This window comes from Ovis aries, chromosome 22, assembly GCF_016772045.2.
Source record: "Ovis aries strain OAR_USU_Benz2616 breed Rambouillet chromosome 22, ARS-UI_Ramb_v3.0, whole genome shotgun sequence".
In the NCBI taxonomy this organism is placed as follows: domain Eukaryota; kingdom Metazoa; phylum Chordata; class Mammalia; order Artiodactyla; family Bovidae; genus Ovis; species Ovis aries.
In genome coordinates this window covers 23,203,348-23,214,065 of record NC_056075.1, presented here as the reverse complement: position 1 = coordinate 23,214,065, position 10,718 = coordinate 23,203,348, and the positions used below count along the sequence as shown (strand labels likewise).

The following is a 10,718-nucleotide window of genomic DNA, read 5'->3' as shown; positions in this document are numbered from 1 at the left end:
CATATATATAAAATGAGGAATATATATATAATCTAACATTAGTCAACTTGATGATAGAGAATATGAATTAAACTGGATTCACATTTGCTTTTCTTCTTTCAGTAAAAACACGATTTTCTTATGTCAGCTTTCTCCCAATACTTTAGTGAATTAAAAACAGAGCTAAACCAGGTTGGAGTCCCATTTTAAATTCAAACAAAGCATAGACATTCAGACTTGAGAACAAAGTCAATGACATTTAATAAGATAAATTCAGTGAACATGGGTATACATCTACAAACATAAGGTTTTCTACATGGCACAACCTTATACTGCAATCCTGGTAATTTAGCTGAGTCCTTACTTGGCAACAATGTCATACAAGTGAATTTGCTGACGACTAGCAAAATTACAAAATGAACCCAAGGCCACTTAATCAAGAGTCACAACAACAAAGAAACCCTAGGAATGAAGGTCAAGGCAGGAGGTTGCAGCTGGCCAGATATGATACCATTTGCCTAATTTTCATGAAGGAATTTGCTCCAACAAATAAGTATCTCTTCTTAGTTACTAGAAAAGAAAACAACCGGTATTACCTAATCATCATTCTGTGACCATGAAATTAAAATATTTCCTGAAAGTATGATTAAAAGAAAAAAAGTCTTTAAAAAATATTAATCATCCTTATAAATTCACAGTAGAATCTCTAAGTCTGAATTTAAAACACTACTCAGTATTTACTTAAGAAACACATTTAGACAATATGGCTTTTGACATATTAAAATTCTGTGGGAAAAACTAAGACATCCTTTAATTTTGCTTTAATATCAAACTAACAGAACAACTTAAAAATTCACTGAAAGCCTGGGTTGGTTTGATTTAAGAAGTGCTTCTAAAATTTATTCACCTAATTTCCTTTCAGGAGAAACTGTTCATCATCACAGATCTTTTCTAATTTAACTTTTGGAGAAGAAAATGGAAAATCAAACCCATAGCACATGGTTATGTAAGATACTTCCTCCTCAGGATCAGGCAAAGAAGTGCTTTTGCCCTCTTCTAACTCGTTCTATTTCAATAGATGATTCAACTGGTCCTGTAGATTTGAAGACTGCTCAACACTATAAATTAGGATAGAGAAAAAAGTTTATCTACAATAGGCATCTTGTCATCATAGCAACCCCTCTATGCAATAATATTTTCTTTTGGCTTTAAATATGGGGGCTATTAATGGGGTCAGATTCGTGACTGGGTACAGAGACAGGGGTATATTTCTCTACATTCTTTGTTTGTAATGGTTTACTATCCCTGAAGGTACAATATCATATGTTCTCCCTAGAAAAATGGAGAACTAGATACTGAAAAAAAAAAAAAAATCAACCGATGTGAAAAAAAAAAACAAGACATTTCATTGGGCAAATGATTTGCACAGAGTATTTGCACAAAACATATATGCATAGTTCTGTTGAAGCTAAATCAAAAATTTATATTGGTCCACTGGTGGGGGGACCAGACATGTTCAAAATATGAAGAGAAGATCTGTAAAGCCAATTATTATATAAAAATATTGCAAGGGACTGATTTATTCCACTTAAAAAAAGTACACACACACAAACATACAAGTCTGTTCAATGACTGCAGCACATTTACTCTACTTAACAAATATTACCAGTGTAAAAAGTTGTCTACTCCTTAAGGTTGGTTCTCTACACCCTATAACTTTTAGAAAGCCTGTGCTAGAAGTGAATTGACTTACTGCATGCCTTTGAAATATTCTTTATATTTTCAGTGAGCTATCCTAGAACCTAAATCAATTTAAGGGTCTATGTCAACCAGAGTTTTATACTCATCCTAGGCCCAGCAGTGTAATTCCCCCCAGCTTGCTACAGTTAGTTGGCCCCCTACTCCTCTACCTTTGGGGTTACTTACTTCTTCTGAATAGCTTCTTGCCTAAATCAGAAAAGGAAAGAGGAAAATAAACATAAGAAAATGTAGCAACCTAGAAGAAGTTATCTATGATCAGATATATACATAGGAAGGACATATTTCCAGCTTGTCACATTTTCTATTTCTGTCCATCCTATCCTAAGATTGTGCTATTGAATCCCTCTTTACTATCTGAGCGCAGAGTTGCTGAAAAGATGGATTTTATACCTAAAGATGTAATAATACTCTATCAGATTGAGGGATGTGGTCCAACCGACTATAAGGATGACTCAACTTCAGTTTGGGTACGTGGAGCTGAAGGGTCACATACCTGATAGGTACATACCCCCAAAATGAATGTTTTAGCTATTTAAATATCAAGAGTTAAATTCCCAGTCAGATATTTCCAATAGGTACATAAGTGTAATATCAACTGCATAAAATAAAAAGCAAAATGAAGTAAGATGAAAAGTTAATTAAATTGTAATTTTGTCCAAAACTATAATGGAGAAGGGAGTCTCTATATTTCAGAATCTGCTGGATGATTTATAGGTAGTTAGGGCTCATGCCAATCCACTCCAGCATTCTTGCCTGGAGAATCCCATGGACAGAGGAGCCTGGAGGGCTACAGTCCATAGCATTGCAAAGAGTCAGACACGACTGAGGTGACACAATTGAAGTGACTTAGCACGCACATGGGAATGTAAGATAAAGGTCAATGATGCACTCCATTCCCCAGGGAAGGTACAGCCACTCTGGGAAAGCCCTCAGGCACAGACAGTTGACAAATACCACTTAAGTGTCCACCAAGTGGCAAGGGCTATGCATGTGTGTGGTCCTGGATGGGTCCTGGCCTTATGTGGTTTGCAGTCTCTCCTTCTAAGAAGCCCTCAAAATATAAGCGAGGTTCACAAAGGTGATTCCCACTCTGATCGCACCCTGTACACCAACTTCTTCTGCAGTGTCAGGCATCTATTCCAGAGGGAACATATCCTTGACTAACCCCCTCCCGACCCCACGCCCACCACCCTCCTGACACTTTACTCCTGGTTCCCGCCTTAGGGAAAACAAGCAAAAGCACAAAGGTCACAAGAGTAAGCCTGCAGAGAGTGACTGTGTAGCAAGTACAGCAGGCACTGGAGAGTGTATACTCACTGGTACTGAAGATGAGTTGTTATTATTGCCATTTTTCTTAAACTCTGCATTAAAAAAAGAGAGAGAGAAATAGAGCATTCCACTTCCCTGAAGCCACACAAACTGCACATAAAACTCAAATCATAACAGAAATTGTTTCTTACATCTTCTGAGTGTAAAATGGCATCTTCCTGGAGTACCATGTTTCGAGCTGCCTGACCTAGCAGCTGGAAGACAAAAATAAAATGGTAAAAATCAAAATTTCCAAACTTCCTATAATCTTCTCTCTGCAGCTGTTCTCCCAGGGCCCTCTCTCCTCCCCCTACTCTGCCACCGCATACAAATACAAACCCTCCGAATGTAAAGGAGGAAAATTTCCCATTTGTTCATGTTGAAAATCCGTTTCATTGTCACTATGGCAGTGCTTGCATGGGCTCGACATCTGTTCCAAAGGCCATTGCCTGAGAAATCAAGTCCCCCAGAATGCTGAGCTTATTCATCAAGTGAGGAGAGGAAAAGTCTGCGAAAACAAACTTTGGCTCCACAAGCCCAGTGAGAACCTAACTTCTGATTCTCTGAGGCAAATTTGAGATTTGGAGTTGTTTGTAGGGAGGGAGAGGGCAAGAGTTAGGATAGGGTTTTAAAGGACAAAGGGATGTAGCTGTTTAGAAATGGAATGAGAAACATAGATATAGAGGGTGGGGAGGGGAGGAGGGTGCTCACGAAAGACCTGGAAAGAAGTTTGGGATTCAAACTTGGAAAGCACCATGTGAAGAGTGGTCAGATGGAGCTAGGGAAGAGAAAAGAAAGGAGGAAGAGGGCAGGGGATTTTGATGAATTCACTGATAGCTGCGCCCTGCGGCGGAGAAACAGAAAGAGAGAGAGGCTGAGTGAGCTCTGTTTCAGCTGGGTGGCCTGTGGTCAGCAGATCTGACTCTGCGCTGAATAGCAAGAAGAGAGGAACAGAGGTGTTCCACTTCCTGAGGCACCCTGTTACTGGCAGACATGAAGACCAGCCATGAAAGGGAGCTCCTGTTACGTGTGTCTACCAATCTTCCCTGTTCCCCTGGGTCAGATGACTTCAAATTAACAAGAAACCAGCACTGATCCAGCCTCCGGACTTCTTTCCCTATTGCAACTTTCTCTTTTTAACTTCAAAAGTTAGTAACATTTTACTTGCTTCTAAAGGCAAAACAATAAAATAAGACCTTCTATCCAGCCTCTTCCTCTCCTGGTATCTCTCCTCTATGCATACATATTTTTAAGTTAGTTTTTGGTTTATCTTTCCATTGTTCCTTTATAAAACAATGGACATGTGTGTATATTTTGCCCATCTTACATAAAATGCACCCTACCATATGCACTCTTCCACATCATGCCATGTTCCCTAGATAATATATACTGAGATAGACCTACAGCAATAAATATTGAATCTCCACCTGTTCTTTTTGGGCTGCCGAGCACTCCACTGTACAGATGTCTCATAAGATTATTTAACCAGTCTTCTACTAAAGACTTTGGGGCTGTTTCCAGTCTTTTGCTATTATAAGTAGTGCTAAAAAAAATACCTTACATATCTTTTTGTATCTTTTTGCCGGCATCTCTGGATAGACTCAGAATCTTGATTGTGATTGCTGGATCAGAGGGTTTTAATTTTGCTACATATTCTCAAATCACCCTCCCTGTTAAGATTATACCATTTTGCATTCCCACCAAGTAGGAGAGTTCCTATTTCCTCCCTGTGGCCACTTTTAAATGGCAAACTCCAAACTCCTACAGACGAGGGATGGTGACCAACAAATTGAAGATTCTAATAGTATCTTCCTCATTCATTCAACAAATATTTATTAAGCACTTATAAGCCAGTAAGAGACATAGCCCCCGTGCTTTCAGGGCTCACAAACTGGGATTAGAGAAGACAAAGGTCCTATGATACCTTGTGGTAGGTGCTGAGGGGATGCATTAGATACCAGGGGAGCTTGGGGGCAGTGGTGACTAACCCACTACAGGGCAGGCACTCAGGGAAGGCTTCCTAAACAAAGTGACTTTTTTTTAAAATTCCTGATTTCATTATTTACGTATGGTTCTTGGCTGTGCTGGATCTTCGTTGCTACACGTGACTTTCTCTAGTTGCAGCGAGCGAGGGCTACTCTCTAGTTGCGGTGTGTGGGCTTCTCACTGTGGTGGCTTCTCCTGTCGCAGAGCACAGGCTCTAGGCGTGCAGTCTTCAGTAGCTGCATCTCCCAGGCTCTAGCTCAGGCTCAATAGTTGTAGCCACAGGCTTAGTTGCTCCATGGCATGTGGGATCTTCCTGGATGAGAGATCGAACCCATGTCTCCTGCCTTGGCAGGTGGATTCTTTACTACTGAGCCACCAGGGAAGCCCAAAGAAGTGACTTCTAAGCTGAGACCTAAAGGCTGGTGCTTGGAATTCAGAAGTATAATGCTACAAAAAAGTGGCATGATTAGATTGACTGTTTTAGCATGTGGTGAGCAAGATGGATTAGATGGGGCAGTGCGGGGGATGGAGGGAGCAGGCCTGAAGGCAGAGATTGGTTAGGAGAATATAGCAGTATTCTAGGAAAGTAATGAGAGTGACCTGAACCACAGAACTGACAGTTTAAAAAGGCAGGGTGAGGGGCTTGAGAGTTATTCAGAAGATAGACCTGATGGGACTTGTGATGGCCTGGAATGCCGGGGCTGTTGGCATGCAGGACCAGGGCCTTTTCTATGATGGCAGACATAATCATTGACATTGATGTATTTATTTGCTTACATAAACCAGCCACGCACATAACATATTACCTAAGATCTCCAGTTTCGGTTTCTTTAAAGTGGAACAACATCTGAAACTCACCTGTAAAACAATCTGAGTATAGAATCTTTGTACATGTCTATGAACTTTTCCCCAGGCTTGCTCATACTTATTGTAACACCAGTTTGTCTTATATTCACACAAAACAGCTTTGTTGAGACTGATGAAGAGGGAAGCAATGCTCTGTGGGCTAAGAAGGACTGAAAATCAGTAATACTCCCATAACCTCAGGGCCTAGTAAAGAAAATGGCAAAAATATGCATAAGTAACTATGTTGGTGGTTTAGTCACTAAGTTGTATCTGACTCTTGCAAGTCCATGCACGGTAGCCTGCCAGGCTCCTCTGTCCATGGGATTTCCCAGGCAAGAATGCTGGAGTGGGTTGCCATTTCTTTCTCCAGAGGATATTCCCAACCCAGAAATCAAACACGGGTCTCCTTTATTGCAGGCAGATTCTTGACCAACTGTGCTATGAGGGAAGTCCTAAGTAACTATAGAAAAATGCAACATGGTACATGATAAGTGTCATGTACGAGATCTAGTAAAAAGCCAAGGTTGGTATGTGTGCATGCATGTGTGTGTGCGAAGTCGCTTCAGTCATGTCCAACTCTTTGAGACCCTGTGGACTATAGCCTGCCAGGCTCCTCTGTCCGTGGGATTCTCCAGGCAAGAATCCTGGAGTGGGGTGCCATGCCCTCCTCCAGGGAATCTTCTCAACCCAGGGATCGAACCCTCCTTATGTCTCTCATTATGTCACCTGCATTGGCAGGCAGGTTCTTTACAACTAGCAGCACCTGGGAAGCCCAAAGTCAGCATAGATGAACTTATTTGCAAAGCAAATAGAGACACAGACGAAGATACCAAGGGAGGAAGGTGGAGATGGGATGAATTGGGAGACTGGGATTGGCATATATACACCACTATGTATAAAATAGATAACAAACGAGAACTGACTGTATAGAACAGAAACATTTACTCAGTGATCAGTGGTGACTTAAATGGAAGGAAATCCAAGGAAGAGGGGATATATGTATACATACGGCTGATTCATTTTTGCTGTACAGTAGAAACTAATACACCACCATAAAGCAACTATATTCCAATTTAAAACTAAATAAATAAAATATTAACCAATTTTTAAAATAAAGACAAAGTTCCACTTGAGAAGTGTATCAACTCTGTCCCAGAAAACTGGGCTGATTTCAGCTTAACTCAATTCATACCACTTACTAAGCACCCTGTCTAAATCTACTACAGAAGAAACTCTTGTGAAAAATACACGAGGAGCTGCAACGGGAAGCAGCAAGCCATGTCAGGGCAGTCAACAGTGGTACCGTGGTTTTTTGACCACTTAATCCAGCTAGGGGCCACAAGAAGTGGCATCCAAGAGTGTGGGTTTAGAACCAGTCTGCCTAGGTTTGAACCTTAGTACTACCCCTTCCCAGCTACTGCATGAACTTGGACAAGTGAAACTCCTCTCTGTAAGAAAAGCACTTCCTTTATCAATGATTATGAAGATGTATGAATTAAGCTACATAAAACACACACATAGGAAAAAAAACAAATAACAGAAAAAGAACCTAAAAAATCATGAAAAGGAGAAATAGATATGTCTACCACTAAAACCAACTGTGCAGCCAAGGTAAAAGATGAAGCACAGTAAGTTTCATAATTCTTATTTGGTAAAAGGCGACATAGCAATTCTTTAAAACAGGTAAATTTTCCTCTGATGCCTGAGGGAGTGCTCAGTAGTGTCTGGCTCTTTGCAATCCTGTGGACTGTAGCCTGTCAGGATCCTTGGTCCATGGGCTCTTCCAGGTAAGAATATTGGAGTGGGCTGCCATATTCTTCTCCAGGGGATCTTCCTAACCCAAAGGATTGAACTCATAGCTCCTGCACTAACAGGCAGATTCTTCACCACTGAATCACTTGGGAAGCCCTCTGGATCCTAAAATGAATGTACCACGTGGAACTTCATACAAAGCATATCTGGGAGCACCAGATCAATTACTTCAACAATAGTGTTATGGTAAACACATTTTTATACAGTTGTTTCTTATAGCCACTATCAATAGAAACTAAGGACATAAGGTAAAAGCTAATTTTGTAAAGATAATTCTACCAGACCCTAAACTAATACTTTGAATACTCATATATGAAGGTGAAGACTTGCAGACATATCATGCTTGCTAAAGGAACTACATAACTTAATGGAATAATGATGAAATATGAGGAAAAGAAGAGTGGGGGAGAGAGAGTTGTTATTACTATAAAACTAAGTCAAAAATCAAATATACTTGTTGAAAATGAGTAGCTAAGATACACTGCTATTGGATTAATTATGAGCCAGACAATGGTCTACAGGAGAAATTATAGAAACCTAAAGACTCTGTAAAAAGCCTCTTGATGAAAGTGAAAGTGGAGAGTGAAAAAGTTGGCTTAAAGCTCAACATTCAGAAAACAAAGATCATGGCATCCGGTCCCATCACTTCATGGGAAATAGATGGGGAAAGAGTGGAAACAGTATCAGACTTTATTTTTTTGGGCTCCAAAATCACTGCAGATTGTGATTGCAGCCATGAAATTAAAAGACGCTTACTCCTTGGAAGAAAAGTTATGACCAACCTAGACAGCATATTCAAAAGCAGAGACATTACTTTGCCGACTAAGGTCTGTCTAGTCAAGGTTATGGTTTTTCCTGTGGTCATGTATGGATGTGAGAGTTGGACTGTGAAGAAGGCTGAGCGCTGAAGAATTGATGCTTTTGAACCGTGGTGTTGGAGAAGACTCTTGAGAGTCCCTTGGACTGCAAGGAGATCCAACAAGTCCATTCTGAAGGAGATCAGCCCTGGGATTTCTTTGGAAGGAATGATGCTAAAGCTGAAACTCCGGTACTTTGGCCACCTTATGTGAAGAGTTGACTCATTGGAAAAGACTCTGATGCTGGGAGGGATTGGGGGCAGGAGGAGAAGGGGACGACAGAGGATGAGATGGCTGGATGGCATCACTGACTCGATGGACATGAGTTTGAGTGAACTCTGGGAGTTGGTGATGGACAGGGATGCCTGGTGTGCTGCAACTCATGGGGTCGCAAAGAGTCGGACACAACTGAGCGACTGAACTGAACTGAAAGACTCTGTCCCCAGATTATTCTGCATGCATATTTAAGATATCTTCCATTTTAAAAAATCCAAACCTGGACATCTTACATGATACACCATGTGCATGGTTGGTCTCTGTAACAAAACGATGGACATGTTTTCCTTTCTCCTGGGTAAAAACCTAGAAGTCGAAAAGCTGGGTCATTAGACCTATTTTGTTTGTCCAGTCACCTGCCATATGGGCATTTGGATTGCTTCCAATACGGTGCTATTTTGGATAAATGTCTATGAGCACATACAAGTCTTTGTGTGGACATATAGTTTCATTTCACTTGGTTGAATTCTCAGGGTACAATGGATAAGTCTCTTTTAGGAGAAAGTGTACACATATAAAGCTTGCTGGTGTGAAAAGCCATCAAACAATCCCATTCATGGAACTAGCCAGAGGATGATGAGAGGAAAATCACGGCAAAGGAGAAAGCTAACAGAAAACAAAAAACTTGACCAGAAAGACAAGTCAGAAAAGAATGAATCTGTGGACACACGATATAGAAGAGTCTTGAAGGGGGCTTCCCTGGTGGTCCAGTGGTTAAGAATCCGCCTTGCAATGCAGGGGAGGCCAGTTGGATCCCTGGTGGGGGAGGATCCCACATGCTGCAGGGAAACTAGGCCCCTACGCCTCAACTACTGAGCCCACGCGCCCTAGAGCCTGTGCTCCACAACAGGAGAGGCCACCGTAATGAGAAGCCCGCAAACAACAAAAGGAGAGAGGCCCCCTCACTCGTCCCAACTAGAGAAAGCCCCCAGTGCAGCAAGGAAGACAGCGCAGAAATAAAGTCTGAAAGGAATCTGGGATCTTGAGGGCAAAACCACACTAAATTTTGGGGCCAAAAGGGACAGATCTTCACTAAAGACAACTCTGAGAAACAAATGAGGAACTCGATAGGATCACTATCTCATCCGTCTCCGAGCGCAATGTATGCTTTAAAGCACCAATTCTTATCTTTTGGTTTCTTCCCCACCCCATTCCCCTCTGCTCCCTCCTCGGCTCGTAGAACCAGTAGTCCTGTCCAGAGACAACACCCCAGAGTTCAAAGCACGCTCTCCGCGAACGAGCTCTCCTCCCGTCTCCGCTAGTTCACGGACTACAATTCCCATGATGCAATGCGGCCACCCCACCTCCTTCCACACAGACAAGGAAGAAAAGAGATTCCCAGGGTGCTAGGCCCGGAGAGGTCACTCCTACCTTACCTCGGAGCTCCGGGAGCCCTTCAGAACCTGCTTGGTTAGAGCGATCACGTCAGTACCGCAGGTGTTCACCTTTTCCGTCAGAAGCCCCTTCACGGACTGACCGAATCGCGCTTGCGAATCTGGAGTCCCGGTCGCCATCACTTCGGCCAGTGAACACCTCCCCAAAGGCAATGGCGAGTCGCCCGGGCCAAAAGATGTGCAAAGCGGAAGGAAAGAAGGCGGTGTCTTTTTTTCCTACCGTGGGAAAAGGAAAGGACGCATGCGCCTAGGGGAGGTTGCGCTTTGCCCACTTTAATTTAAAATACTCAGTTGATATCCTGAAGAAGACGCGGCTCAGGGAAACATCAACGAACAGGATGGAGCACAATTTCAGTAAACCTATGGTTTAAAGTCAAAGTGTGATGGATTACAGTTCTACTTCTGCCGGTTAGTTGTGTGACTGCAGATTCTTCAGCGTTTGCATCTTGTGTTCCTCATCTGTAAAATAGAAATAATAAAATTAAATCTCCCAAGCGTT

At 42.0% G+C, this 10,718-nt stretch overlaps 1 protein-coding gene across 1 annotated transcript; it reads right to left on the bottom strand.

The window, feature by feature from the left end:
* Positions 1-216: 216 nt before the first annotated feature.
* Positions 217-10,370, bottom strand: BORCS7 (BLOC-1 related complex subunit 7). The gene is made up of 6 exons (XM_042238476.2): positions 10,202-10,370; positions 3,201-3,263; positions 3,058-3,101; positions 1,906-1,926; positions 887-1,097; positions 217-549 (listed from the first exon to the last, which is right to left on the bottom strand). Exons 1-5 carry the CDS (start codon positions 10,337-10,339, stop codon positions 1,046-1,048), a joined length of 318 nt encoding a protein of 105 aa, XP_042094410.1. The 5' UTR covers positions 10,340-10,370; the 3' UTR covers positions 217-549; positions 887-1,045.
* Positions 10,371-10,718: the final 348 nt, after the last annotated feature.